General features: G+C 32.0%; 1 protein-coding gene across 2 annotated transcripts in view; it reads left to right on the top strand.

Annotated features, from left to right (window-relative positions):
• Positions 1–15757, top strand: part of LOC135122364 (uncharacterized) — a 63684-nt gene that overhangs the window by 17377 nt on the left and 30550 nt on the right. The window contains exon 1 of one of the 2 annotated variants that reach the window (XM_064046550.1): positions 11828–12053. The exons of the other annotated variant lie outside the window; for it this stretch is intronic. Within the exon in view, the coding sequence (XP_063902620.1) occupies positions 11996–12053 (58 nt within the window). The 5' untranslated portion in view covers positions 11828–11995. Of the gene's footprint in view, positions 1–11827; positions 12054–15757 lie in introns of those variants that run through there. 2 annotated transcript variants of the gene reach the window in all.

The raw sequence follows: 15757 nt of genomic DNA, 5'->3' as shown, positions 1-15757 counted from the left end.
TCCGTTTATTTTCATTAATGGCCACTTCCTGCTCAATTTCCTCTTCTATCTCATGAGTCGAATTTCTGATAGATAATATATTTTTTTCAAATTCCTCCAGGTTTTTTATAATTTGAACACTGTCTTTATTTCTAGCTTGAAACTGATTAAATAAAATATCTACATGTGGAAAAATTTTGTGAAATAAATTAAGCCAAAATATAAAATTTGGATCTTCAAGAGTTCTTCGTAACCCATATGCCTCTTTACAAGTAACTGTTTTCTGACACTTCTCCTCGATTTCTTCGAAACATTCAATTAACTTTTCCCTATTTTCATGAACAACATTTACTGTGCGTATGTTATAATTCCAACGTGTAGTAGCAACCCTTGGCAACTTCCTGTTCACGATTTCTTCTAACACATCTGCCCTATGAGTAGAACTTGAAAAAAAATTGGGAATTGCCGATAGATTTGAGAAAAAAATTTTTACTTTGGCATTCTGACTTGTGGCCTTTTGCATGATTAAATTTAACTGATGGGCATAACAATGCACAAAATAAGCATATTTATATTTCTGTTTTATTTTTGTTTGTACACCACCTCTAGTACCACTCATAACATTGGCACCATCGTAACTTTGTGCAATCAGTTTAGAGTGCGAGTTTGCGATTAGTGCATCCAATTCATTTTCGATGTAGTGTGTTAAGCCATCAGCTGATCTATCAGTGACCCTTAAAAAAGTCCAAAACCTCTCGAAAATTTCTCCGCTGTGTAGATACCTTAGTACAATAACCATTTGACAATGATTTGAAATATCCGTAGTTTCATCACATTGAATTGCTAAAAAGTCGCTTTTATTTATTTGTTCTTTAATTTCTTCACGGCATATTGCTAGCATACTGTCCAAAATTTCATTCTGTATTGTTTTTGATGTACCTGTAAAAACGGTTGCCGTATTTAGATGTTCTCTCAAGATTGTATCCAGTTCTGACGAAAAATCAATTAATTCCCGAAATATTCCTCGATTTTCGGAATTTTCTTTTTCGTCATGCCCTCTTAATGCCAGTTCCAACTTTCCACAAAATTTTATACAGTTCAAGATTCTCTTTAGTATGTACCTATTTTTTGTCACCTGGTCATTGTGTTTAATTATATTTTGTCTATAGACTGAATCTAACTGAGCTGCAATGTTCACCGAACCTAATAAAGCTAACTCTGTACAGCAAGTTATATGGCGTGTTGAAATTTAGTGTTTTCTCGCTCTTTGATTTAAATGTTTGAGATCTTTAAATCCTGTGACTGACCAAGTTTTATCAGTTAAATCAGTATGAAATAGAACACATGGAAAACAGTACAAAGAGTTTGATGTCTTACATCCACAAATCCATTTAAATTTGTTGTAAATTTCTGCCGAAAAATGTCTGGTAAAAGAACGTGCTCCCACTTTATCTTGCTGAGTAAGATTTAATACTGGAGTTGGTCTTTCCGCTTGTTTTATTTTATTTTTTTCGGATAACGGAAGGCTTTTGAAGTTAATGTTAATAATATAGTTTATGCTGTTAATTTCGGACATATTTGAAGTCATATTATTAAGTAATTAAACACTAAACAACACAAAACGACAGTCACATCAAGAACATCAGCCGCCGAAACAAACAATCGACGATTAATTACTGCAGACTGCAGCTGATTGGAAACGTCGTGCGTCATACCGTCTGCAGTCACCCAAGTCTGTTGGGCTCGACAAAGCTGAGCCTCTTGCGTACATTTCCCATGCATTTGCTCGATTTAAGACACTGATCGGGTAGATTCGTTTTTCCCTATAACGTGACGATACGCTGCTGTGGCTCAAGTTTACAGAGCCGCTGTGCTGTGTACAAGTAGAAAACATCGGACGTCATAGTCGTGTATAGCTTGTATGCATATTATATGAATTAACGTGGCATCTCGTACCCACGTTGGTGGTGCGTCTGGGACGTTTCAAATTTCTTGTTCAGATTTGCTACAGAAAAATGTATTTACGTTCATTATGAAATAAATTACTTTTACCAATGGCGCTGATTGGGAGGCTCGCGCCCTTGAGCCCTTAAGCACGAGCCGCCCCTGAGTTTGGACGATTATTTTAAAAGTTTGTTTAAGATAGTAAGTAACCCTCTATTAACTAAAGAACTTGGCTGAAGGCGAGAAATCAACTGAAGATTGTTCTCATTAATTCAAAGTGTCATTTGCATCCATAGTTCTTTATCAACGTAAAATAAAACGAACCGCTTTCGTGCAACGTTAATTCCATCTGTTTATCGTTTTTATATGATTTCTTCGTGTTCCCATTATGTTGTATTCAATTTATTTTTGTCAGAAATATTTTCGTTTGTTTAAATATGTAGATATTGGTTAAGAAGTGGTCTAGTTATTATTTATTTTGTGTACCAGGAACTCTATTACTTGAAAGGCAACGCGTTTTCCGTAACATACATTTATTCTTTAAAAATAATAATGATTTGTTTAACGTGAATTTAGCTTTTGTTTGGAAAGAGTGGTAAAGTTTAACAATATTTAGCGAGCGATGCTAAAATATTTTTGCCAGGGCTCTTCAACAACTGACTGTTTTATGGTGTCAACTACATATGGAATTTTTTTCCCATATTTGTATATACCGATATTGGACATAGTATGATTAACTTATACATGCGTTACTTCTTGAACTTACAGTAACATAAATATGGTGTTATACATTGCAAAGAACTACGAAATATTACGAAAATTAATTTGTAAAATTTCATTTAAATAAGTGTGTTATAAAATATACAAGTAGAGACTTTTCTAAATTGCTAATGCATGTACATATTTTTTGGTAGACGTTATTCTAAATGCATGAAATAACTTTATATCAACTCTAAAGTAAACATTGACTAAAAATCAGTTATTTCATTGTATTGTTTGATTCGTTATGCAGTAGTTCTCCAAACCACAACAAGGCGGAGCTCGTGTTGGCGTTTAAACGACTGCCACTAATTAATTAGTTTTTTAAAGTAAACTTTGGTAAAACGCTAGACTTTTACAGATCATAGAAATGGTTTCGAAGTTACAAAGTACATTAACAGTAAATTGATGAATTTGAAATGACGCTGGTGTATTTTACGAGTAGTGTCTTTCCTCTACTGGGTTGTCGAGTTTCAACTTATTTATTAGTTAAGAACAGTAGTTAAAATAACGAGTGAAAATTGTGAAAATATGACATCTTAATTTTAATAAGTTTGAAATGAATGTTTTCAATATACACCCAAATAAGCGGGGAGATGTTCTTGATGTAATATAAAATCATAAAAGTCGCCTTAGGCGTAAATGAAGAACATTTCTGACGTTTATTAAAATGGAAGTGTGGCATTTTATATCAATTTGGTGTCTTATCTTCCATTGTTATCCAAATCAACTGACAAATATAACTAGAAAAAGGACATAAATAAGGCGCTTGAAACGTACGAATAGTATTTAAAAATTTAGAAGTGATCTATCATAGGACTCTTCGAAATTTTTTCTTTAATTAATATATCTATACAGTAGGGTGCGCATAAAAATATAATCTGGCATGTTAATATACAGAGACAGTTAAAAGTGTCTTTTTTCGGAAGCTAAAAAAAAGCTAAAACCACGTAGAGGTAATTTTCTGTCTTTTAACAAGCCCTGACTGTTTCTCAATTTTTGTAAGATTCTTAAGTTAGTTAATATTAGCAATTGAGGAAGTTGAGGAACATTAGTACGAGTGACATTTTACTTATTTTGTGATAGACGAAAATAAAACTTCTTAAAAAAAAAAATAAAGGACCTTCTAAATGTTTGTTTTCACCACTAGCTTCAAAAGATGTCGTTATATATTGTGTTTGATGCTTGCGAAATTAATGTTGTGCACCTTACCAAATAATGGATTTTTCTCTCCTAGTAGTAGATAATAAAAACAATTGATAATAATGTTGGCATGGTTAATCTACATTGCTATGATTGACTTGATGTGCTGACTTGACATTAAGGTATCACTTATATACATTATTATTAATGACAAATGATAGCTCCAAAAAGTAGAACTGGGGAGGTGGAAATTGAATTCAATGTGCTAGTAGTGAAAAAAGTAAATCTATAAACCCGGAAGAGAAGACTTTTCGGGCCCTGGCTTTCTAAAGTGTTTTCTCTCCCTTGATACATAATAACTATTATTTTATGGTAGTTGGTAGGAAAGTTGTTATTTTATTTATAGCATACGCTAGCTTGAAGCTTTTTGCTTACCGAGCATAAGCTAAGAAAAATTTTAGTAGGGTTAAGTCGACTTTCATGTTTTCACGACATTTCATCATTCCTAGAGTACAAAAAAGTAGGTCTCGTATTTCCGTTAATTTTTATTGGCCAGATAATCTCCAAAACTACTGGATCGATTCTCAAATTTTATATGTATACTAGAAGAGCTGTTGCCCACAGCTCCGCTTGCGTGGATTTCGCAATTAGGACACATCCCCCTCTTCTTCGTAAACCTAACTTTAAAACTCTCACAGACTAATACTATACAAATTTTTATCCTCTATTTTACCTCCTTACGGGGGGAATTTCCAAAACTCCTTTTTTAGACTGTGCTTATAATACAAAGGGAACTTACTGTTCAAATTTCATATTTCCAGCTTCAGTACTTTAGGCTCTGCATTGATGAATCAGTCAGTCACTTTTGGTCACTTTTAGAAAAAAATGCTCACTTAAATCGCCATTTTAATTATTCGCAAAATTTGGTCTGATTGGCTTTATTCATCATGGTAATGTACTTAATTTATTTAAAAATAAATTGTTTTATAAATTTTATTGAATAACCTAGATATTTTTTGAAGTAGATAATCAAATGCTAAATTAAAATTTGTACACAATTTTTTGAATTAGGTCGTGTGCACAAATGAGACGGATTGAAAAGGAAACAACTTCCCAAGTTGCCTGTTGCCAGATTTGCAGAAAATTCACAATGAACCTCTTTACAAACGTGCAGAATAATTTCCACTTTTGCATATTTTGGACCGTTTTGGACGTAGTAAGTAATGAAAAACATTCCTGTCTAATGAGAACGGAATATCATCGCTTAATGAGAATGCTGTTCAAATAAATAATTATCTACCACTAACTAAAAAAAAATATTAGAATTAGCAAAAGACACACGGAGATAGTAAAGTAGAACGGTTTCAGCAATTCCAGCTTAATACATAATTAGAATTACTGATGATAAAATTTCAATGACATGTCGAACTTTGAATTCTCGACTTAATGTTTCCAATGGTTTAAAAAAATTTCATGCCAGACCAGATTTATATAATAATAAGAGACTTGATAACTAAAATATATATTCCTAGAAAAAACTACGAAACATGCTTACAGGAAAACATAAACAAAGAAAAACCAGAGAAGGATAAAAAAGTAGAATTAGAAAAAGTAAAAAGAATCCTGAAAGAACAGTTTATAGTAGATAGAAATAGTACTGATCATCAGATGAAGAAGAAACTCGAAGCTGTAACGGCTACAAAACAAGCTAAGCAAAAGGTGCTGCCATAGTTTTGAATGAGGTAAATGAACGTCTCAAAGAAGCACTACCGAAGAAAGATTTGGTAGCTGCTATTGTAGCTCAGGGAATTTTGGAAGGAGCAAAGATGGCACTAGATGAAGAACGAAACGCTGAAAAAGATTTTTTTAAATTGACAAATATATATACCAAAGAAAATCAAATATAATCACTACTTTTGTTAATAAATACCTAGAGCCGATTTGCGAAAGCTCAATTACTATCTGAATATTTAATTGAGATTAAATTTTTAATGCGGCATTAAAGTACCTTATGACCTATGACCGACTCTACGCCAATCATATTGCTAAACACCTAATTAAATGCCTGCTGAACTTAATCTCAATTAAAATATACTACATATAAACTGACCTCTAAAATTTAAAATGTAAATTGTATGATTTTTATGTTTTTGTCACTTTTTATATTTTTTCTAGTAAATTAGTCACTTTTGTTACTGTTACATTTTAAATTCTTTGTGGAAGTCCTGAAATATGCAAAATATGAATCTATACTTGCGTTTATCAGTGCATTCATATTTTTTTGTAATTATTTATACAGGTGACTCAAAAAACTAATGAATGGGATAATCTATTTTATTGATCGAATCAAGAACGACTCACCTCATTTTCCCGAAAATTTGAGTATTGTTAATATTAGTATTATACTGCACATATTTAAATTGATATACTTGTCCTTGCTGAAGTGTTGATCACGTCATCACAAAATTTTGTAATGGAATGGTTATTTACCTGTACCTTCACCCTCCACACATATATTTATTTTAAATTATAGGGGTTATCATTAAAAAAATAAACTTAAATTGTATTTGTTAGACTGTAATTCAAGGCCGAGGGAACTTTTGTATAAATATCCTAGACAAATTTTGTATTACGTTACGCAGTAAAGGGTTGTGATGATTTTGGCTTCCCATTTTAAACTCACGGTACCCATTCATCTTTAATTGGATTTTCGGCTAAATAGTTCCCTATTGTATTATAATGCCCTTTAATTAGATGAGTCATCTTCCTTCACTCCCCTATTACATAAAATTGTTGGGGTTATATTTATACAATTTTGCTGAGGGCGGAATTGGTTTCTTCGGAATGGTAAGTAGCTTATATATTTTGGAGGCTTGTAAATGCCAAATTACACTTGCCAAACACAAAACACAGTAATCTTTTATAACACCACCTAACAACCCACGCTTTGAATGTTGTATTGATTTGACAACATACAGCGAAAACCTGTGAAGTTCTATCAGTTTGTACAAATAAGAAAATTGGAAATAGGAGGCCACACTATCATCGAAATTATGGAGTAACACGAAGTTTAAATTATCGATTATTGGAACTTTTTCTGTTGCAATAAAAGCGCCACAAGCTTTAATTGGAACCAATAAAAGAAAGGCAACAGCTAGTGAATACTGTTATTTAACGCAATTAAGACAAAGAAATCTGCAAGCTTGAGTTACTTTCAGTATTTCCGTATTAATTAATTACACGTGAAACTAAAAATTTTACATCTGAATAGTATCATTTGTACGATTTTATGTCGACAGGATGTGTTCGTTCTCAGTGTATAATCAGCTGAATAAATCATCATCTATTTTCTTATCTAGGTTGCCGAGTTTTCTTTCTGTACATGTATTAATCAAAAGCAACTCCGAAAACTTAAATGATTGATTAAAAACGATTCTGAAAGGACGCCAAGTTGCCTGATTCGAAGCACTTTGAAACTTGGTGACATTTTATGCCCAGCACCCGGTTTGATTAGGGCGAAATGGGATTAGTACAAATATAGCTTGCATCTTTTTGCGAATAACTGTAAAAGCAATTCGTTGTTAAATAAAATTATCCAGGATACTCCGCGGAGACGAGAAAAACTGGCATGTAGGCACAAAGTAAATAAAATAACTCATAACAAAAATTGTTTTGTCTAATTTACCACAGTTTGTTTGTTGGAATTTTTTTAATTTTCTCATAATCCATAGAACTCCAACAAATCCCACACAACAAAAATTAATGAAATCTTTCACGGTATTGTTTTTATATGCAAGGCAGTTTATGTAAAATTATGCGCGCATTCGTGTGTACAAAGAGTTGAATATTGAAATTCTGTAAATGCCAGGAGGAATTTAACTTGAGATGCATCTTTGTACAATTTATTTTATTTAGTGACACCTATAGGTCAAATCATATATGATTTTTTTTAACGGATGTTTAAAGGTGAAAATGTAATAAAGGTCAAGAACATACACAGAGTTTTTAAATGCATTTTTTTAATTTGAGCAAAATTTTAAGATGCTAAGAAGTCATCTATGATAATGTCCGCAGAATTAATTGCAAATACGGTGCACGAGAATAATTTATCTTACGAAGAGGAACGTCGTTGTTTCCTCTGAATCCAATAACTTGCAAAATTAACAAAATTTTAATTTTCCAAATTTATTTTACATTTGTTAATAGAAAAATAGAAATTTTTTTTTTTATCTGTTGACCAAATAATTTGATGCGTAAATGAAATCCCAGAAATATTTGAAACATTGAATGGAAATTCTCTCTTTACCGTCCAATTTCTTTTCCAGACGTACAACATAATTTGTTTTAACAAGATTTGTTTTAATTTGAGACAAAATCTCTGGCACAGCGGTTCTTTCAACAACTCCGCCCACACCATAGCAATGTCCTGCTATAGAAAAGTTCCATGTTGCTTCCTTAGTATATTCATTTAATTTTGGTAGAATATGTAGCAACAATTGTATATTAAACTTATTTTATACTGTGAGCAAGGTCCATCAGATTGGAAATGACACGTTTCAATTAAAAAATGCACCCAGATGGCATACGAACCACGTGTGAAACTTCTAATTTTGTACAAAAAGATATTGCTTTGATTTCCATTCATTTTAATACACAAAGACTCCAAGTATGCAAGGATAAATTGTCTTTAAGACGCCCTAAAACATAAGGAATGCACTTCTCGTATCTCCTATTTCAAGACATAATTTATCTGGATGATGATTTCATTTTCTTATAAATGTTCTTTTAGAGTGTTCATTGGCTTGCATTAATGGAGAAAATCAAATACGTGTTTTTTGAAGTACATATGGTAAACATTTCTTCCATTTTTTAAACAATTTCGGAATAAGGATTTTCACCTCTTTTCTTTTGGTTGGTTTAACGAATCCTATCTTCTTCTTAACTGATCCTTCCTCATTTATAATACTTTATTATTAATTGGAAATTTGTTTACATGTGGCGCTTTTATAGTTTTAGATGAACACTGTATGGCATCAATTACTTTCGTTGATGTTGTATGAGAAAGTATGTGTTTAATATCGTGTGATTTTTTAAATTTCTGCTCTAGTTGTCCATGACGCTTACGTCAGCCGTCTCAGTTGCACCGCTCAAAAAATTAAAAAAATACGCGGTTCAAACATATGTGTCGCGATCAGATAATTTAGGTGGAACAACATAAAATGGTCGTAGTTTCAGGAACATCTGTATCATATTTTCCTTTTTTGCTTTTCCTTACAACATGCATGAAATTTTAAAATCTTTTTGCCGGCACTCATTTGACTATTTTTATCTTTTTCTAGAAATTTTCGAACAGAAATAACATCATCCGCATGAAAAGCAAAGCAAATAATTTAGTGACGTTATCTCAAAATTTTGCATAGTAAATACATTTAAATTTTTAAATTAACATACTTGTGTACCTTTAGTTTGCGAATGCGCCTTGTAGATTTTTCGAAAAAATTCAAAATTATGTAACAAAGTTTTATTATTTAACTTAGAAACTGCAAAACCGAATGCTCTGAAATCTTGTGAAATTTACATTACGTTCATATTTCCTAGAATTGCTTATACAAGCTGACTCAAATATGTTCATGAACAAAGCATTTTATTATATAAATCAAATCTCTCCATTTTCCCGAAATTTTGGAAATACAGTGCTCTACAGTAGTCTCGTAGACGTGTTAAAATTATCGCAAGCATGGTAAATTTTTAAACAAAATATATTTGTTTTTCCCCCTCAAAAAATTGATGACGGTCAGCTCAAAATTTTTTCGAATAAATCCTATTTAAAAGGCACAAACTATAATGAGTCGACACTTGTTATTTATCCGTGCATTCATATTTGTTTAAATTGCTTATACAGGGTGACTCAAAAAATTAATGAATGAGTCAGTTTATTTTATTGATTGAATCAGCGACGGCTCATTCCATTTTCCTGAAAATTTGGGAATGCAAATGCAATGCAGTTATTATTAGTATTTTTATTTTTACAGTGATTAATGCTAAAAATTTTTAAATATTATCTCACCCCAGTTTACTAGTTTCTTTGTAACATTTAGATTATAAAAAAAATCAAAATTTGGTATCGCTAATTGATGCAAAAGGATTGTTGTCTAAAATGAACACACTGCATATCCAGCACTGAATTTTCGGAATTAGTATGTATACGTTTTTTATCAATGGATTTTACGTGTTTCTAACAGTATATTTTTTCTTTTTTCTGTTGTACAATTTTTCACTTCCGTGTCTTAAAATGTAAAAAAAAAATTTAAAAAGTATTGGCCTGGTGCCAGTTGACATTTCTTTCATTCTTGTGTACTTTTCACATTAATTGTTTGTAAATTAACGGAATATTAAAGATTTTACATTAAGAGAAATTGATGTAAATCGAGGAGGGTAGAATAATCTTATTCTACCCTCCTCGATGTAAATACATATGTATGTAGAATCTCCGCAAAAAAATGAAAAGGTGCACGAAGAGAATTTTCCAACAAAACAAATTCCAAGCGTCACGTATTTCATACGTTTAGAAAAGTGTATTTTACATGAGAAAATCCAAAAAAATAATACTAAACGAAATGTTAAAAAATTGATCTAAGGTTATTTCGTTTAGATAACAAGGACCAGTGGCGAAATTTGTGTTGGCAGAAAATTGAATCCACAAAACAATATTTAAACAATAAAAATTATGACAATAATAAGCAAAGTGAAGGCGGATTCATAAACCACACTAGGATTGTATTATTTGATACAATTTAAATGACGGTGTTCACTAAGCAACATTTTAAAAACTGACGTCATTACTGTGTTGGTGGGACGATGAGATAAATTTTGGTTACCGTTTTACCATCGACACGATATTCCTAACACATATACAAAATTAGACAACAATCGGTTCAGTAGTTTCCAAGATTATTCGTTTAATAAAAATCCGGACAGACAGACGGAAACGGGAAATCTATTGTTTTGCACTCTAGATGTCATGTAACATCGAAAAAACATGAAAGTAGTTATTGGTCCGATGGACCTTATTACAACTTCCTTAATTTAAGTTTTAGAGTAAAAAATATTCTAAGTAACACTTAAAAAAATTGGTCCAAGGTTCTGAAGTACAGCCCAACAAACAAATTCAGCTTGTCTTTTCAAATATTTCACTGAGATATATTAACACAGATAAACTAGAACAATATTAAATATTCTTGTAGATTATAAGCCTAGAATTTTTTTTGTTTTTAGATATTTGTTTAAGAACTCTTATTATTCGAAATAGTTTGTCCGTAGGTGTCTGTGTTTTAGAACAGCTGACGTTAAGATTTTCAGTGCAATCATCTTGTTTGCTAGAAGCGTTTAAAGGTTGGGATTTCATTTCTTTTTAAAATAGGTCAGAAGCAGTTGTGAATTAACAATAAAAATTAACAATAGGTTAAATACAATTTGAATTGTTGAATTGAGAGTATACTTATTTAAACTTCATCACGGCAAATAATTAACAATCCAGTTGGTGTAAAATATTTTAATTGGCAGAAAATTAGCACACGTCCACACTACCCTCTTGGCGCAGCTGAATTTTTAATACACAAATTAGAAACTAATTCACTCAAAAAACAAAACTCCAACGATCGCTGAGTTTCTGACGTAGGCCGACTCTGTTGTTGTCACCTTATACTCTGTTCACGATTTGATTAAGGCGAAATGAAATTATTGTAAATTTAACCCATATCTTCTTGTGAATAAGCTTCCATTCTCAGTCTTGGAGATTATCTCAAATTATATTTAACAATTCGAATAGGACCGTTCTTTGATTGGTTATGTAACTTTGAGACTAGAGAAATGACTTTATGTAGGCGCTAAGGGTCGAAAATGACGTCACTTGTGATTCAACTTTGTCGCCGCAGCTTTGGCACCCCCACGCAGCTCTATATCCTCTTGGCGCCGCTCACGTGAACCGTCAGTTGCTCCTGGTGTTGTGTTGCGGTTGGTTTGCTAAATAAATTGCGCTCTGTGGATCGTACTCGTACATATTAAAAAGTAAAAAAAAATAAATAGAAATGTAAATTATTTATTTGTGGATCGACAATTGTGAGTGTATTTTTGGTGAAGGTTTTTGAGATCAAAAACTTTCTTGGTCGTAATGGATTCAGACGGAGATCCGCTAGCTGCACCCTATGTGGATTTAAATAAATATCAAGGTATAAAGAAGTTTTACAGTTTTACTCGTTAAATTAACATAATGTATTACATGTACTTTGACCTGGTAACAAATACATGTTGTTTAAGGTTGCGAATAATTATTTATATCTTCAATGTCGGTTTTAAGGTTGAGTGTAACGTTTATGTATGTAGATAGTGACTGCAAATAAACAGCTTCCAAATTTTACATAGAAGGGGATTGATATCTTTTTTATTATTTGTATTAAACAGTAACTGATTTTTATCGATTGACACGTAATCTGAAATTAATGTATAATTTAAAGTCGAACTAGAGGTGCATTGTTCTGTGATACTCCTATTTCGTTTTGTTTTATATTACATTACAATAATGGGTCTGCTTTTACAAAAGTTTTGTGAGTGGCGGGAAGAATTTATTATTTTTAAAGACTGGGGCGAAATAATTAAAAGTTACCAATATGTAAAAATGTTATGCTGTAAACGAGCATAATTTTTCATAATCATATCAGCTGTCTCCAATTTAATTCATAAGCAATATTTCGATTATTGCCAGATATAATAGTACGAGATAAAAGTCAAATTCAATGCTATCTTGAGTAGTATACAGTCGTTGCGTGGAAAAATGTGACAGTTGTCCCGATGTTCCAATTTTAAATGCGATGTTTAATTTTATTATTTATATCTACGTAACTTATTTTATGTGTAATCTATTTAGTTATAAAATGTTACAGTTTAACAACGTTAAAGTTTTCTAACTATATCAAACTATAAAGTAAAGTTTAGAACTGAAACAAGGAAGTAGTTTGCTAATTAAACTGAAAAATTGGTCTACAGTTTTTTAGACAGAACTTCCTTCGCCCCTGAAGTACAGACGAACAAATACAACCTCTTCGCAAAATTATTAAAGTAAGTTTTTTTCATAATAAAAATTGTGATGACGTCATGAACAATTTAGCAAGGACACGTATATCATATATCAGTAGTAATAATAACAGTACACATTCATATTTTTGTTAAAATATAGTGAGCGTTCTTGATTTGATCAATAAAATACATTTCCTCATTCATTGATTTTTTGAGACACCCTGTATAAGTGATTGTGAAAAATGTAAACGCATTGATAAACCACAACTATAGACTTATAACGTTTAGATGGGATTTATTCGGCAAAATTTTGGCAGGAGATAAATGAATAAATTGTGATTATCGATTTACCATACTCACGACAATCGTTTGCAAAATTTCAGAGCATTTGCTTTTGCAGTTTCAAAGGTAAATTGCAAAGTGTTGCTAGACAATTGTAATTTTTTTCCAAAAATTTGGATATCTAGTGTAAAAAATCTAAACGGATTCATAAACCAGTTGGAGTGTTATTTTATAAAATTTAAATAACATTTACATTTTAAACAATTTGGGGTTATGTCATCACATTGTTGGTGGGGATGATCAGACAAATTTTGGTTAGTGTTTTACCATCTGCACGATATTCTTAACACATGTCGTATAAAATTTGGTAACAGTCGGCCTAATAGATTCAGAGATTATTATTTTTTCGTACTATAGGGGTCATGAGGCTTCGAAAAAAACAGTAAAGCAGCCATTCCTCGGATTTACTATATTACAATACTTCCTTAACTTACGCTCGGAAAGCAAAAACAGTAGTTGGTATAAACGCTCACTGGAAAACAAAACACTGCAGTTGGAAATTTACAGTTCTAGATTTTTCTTGCAACCTTGACAAGGATATGATACGGGTGTCCCAAATAAAACTCGGCGGCCTTATGAGAATGGATAGCTACGGAAATTTTGCAAACGCCATTGCTTTTAGTTTGAAGAGGAACATGTAATTTAATACAGTACAAATATGATGGGCATATGGCGTGGAGGTCGCGACGCAAACCTATGTCTTTTTAAATGACCATCTAATTTTTATAAACTATTAAATTACTATTATATGACGTAAAATATCTACTTATATATGCTGTGTTAGCTCCAACTGTAAATAATATAAGTTACCTAGACGAAAACATATAACTAAATATTTCCCATATATTGTTAAAAAACAGACTTGCGAACACCATTACACTACTAGTTTTACCTTTTAATGTCGGAAATCGTAAACTACAAGAGTCTGCTCCATGGCCAGCTCGCAGTCCAGAATTAACGCCCTTTCTTTTTGTGCTAATATATAAACGATTTGCAAATTCGCGACCGTTGCGTGATATAGAAGATATAATTAAGAATGTTTCTTAGCTGCAACAGGTTGTGAAGTAAAAGTTTTGTATTCACTGTGAAGGACAATTCGGATATATGTATGCTTAAATGTTTTGGAAACAGATCTTATTAGTTTCGAAAATAAAGTCTTATATTTCATGTAGCTCCCATTTTTTTTTTTTTTTCATATACATTTAAATTTTATTTTATCATCTGAAAATGAAACAAACACCGAAATGTATCATACTATAGTCATCATAATTTAATCATCTATCAAAATTCATTAACACAAACATAAGTTAAGTATATAATTTAAAACAACGTAAATTGCGTCGCGATGCCGACGCCATATATGCGTCGTATTTACATTGCACTAAGTTGAGCTTCGCGCTTCGAGCTAAAACCAAGGACGTTTATAAAATTTCAATATTTGTTCTCAAAATATAAGGCCCGGAAATTTTGTCTGGAACACTCGTATAGTACTGTTTTTAACAGGCATATTTTTATTAGCTTCACTTGTAACTATGTAAACCAATATGAACTCGATTTTAACCTTTTTCTAATCATCGTTTCGATTTGAAACTTCTCAAAGGTGTGTAATTTGGATGACAATACAATAATTTGGTGCTATCGAGCAGTGGGGGAGGCTCCACTCTACTCTCTAAATTTTGCCATATGTTCTAAAATTTGAGTGCAATCGTACTCTTGACAGTACTGACTTGTTCCTAATATACTTGCTATTCATAGCAAACTGTAGGTGTGCAGTATATAAGTATATTTATTAAATAACTGCTTTATTAAAACGACAAATAAACAAAATGTAGTAGTTTCATACTTTAAACTACATATACTTTTTCGAAATTTCGCAAATACAGATAAGATGTTCGATGTTATACAGGGTGTCCCAGAATTCGCGCCATTCCCGTGAATGACATGTTCCCTTTCCCGAATTGTGCCGTAATTCGCAAAAAGAATTGTCCAGGCTTTAACCGTGTGAGAACTGGAAGGCGATTAAGTTGACCAATAGAGAGCCTGCTTTTATATCCGAAAGTTTCTATGTTCAAAGTTACCTATGCCAAGAACAAAAAATCGTAATACTAAAGTTGAATGAATTTTTTCCGAATCCCCCTCCGTCAACAAAAGGAAACAGAAGTGTGGTTATAAATTTAATCATTTTGACAATTGTTTGTCATAAACTATCTGGGACACCTGTATATCAAAACAGTTGCAAATATTTTCTGCAGTGCGCCCGGCTTTCAGGACACCACGAAGTCGACGCCTACGCACTAAGCTATAAACCTCCTATAATAAATTTATAGATATGTAAGCTGCTAAAGCTGAGGTATAATTAGCCCAGCAAAAATTATTTTCTTGAGTTGCATTTAAGTTAAAGTAATTTAAATTCACCATTTTCTGTTAGCGTTGTCTATCGGTATACGTATCATTGTCGTCGGCTCTTTAATCTTTTGTGCTGATAATTTTTGAAGTACATTCCCAAAAAAGCGTTTGT

This window comes from Zophobas morio, unplaced genomic scaffold (genome assembly GCF_036711695.1).
Source record: "Zophobas morio isolate AGI-343-1 ecotype UQ-CSIRO unplaced genomic scaffold, CSIRO_AGI_Zmor_V1 ptg000005l, whole genome shotgun sequence".
Lineage (NCBI taxonomy): Eukaryota > Metazoa > Arthropoda > Insecta > Coleoptera > Tenebrionidae > Zophobas > Zophobas morio.
This window is presented reverse-complemented; position numbering and strand designations above follow the sequence as displayed.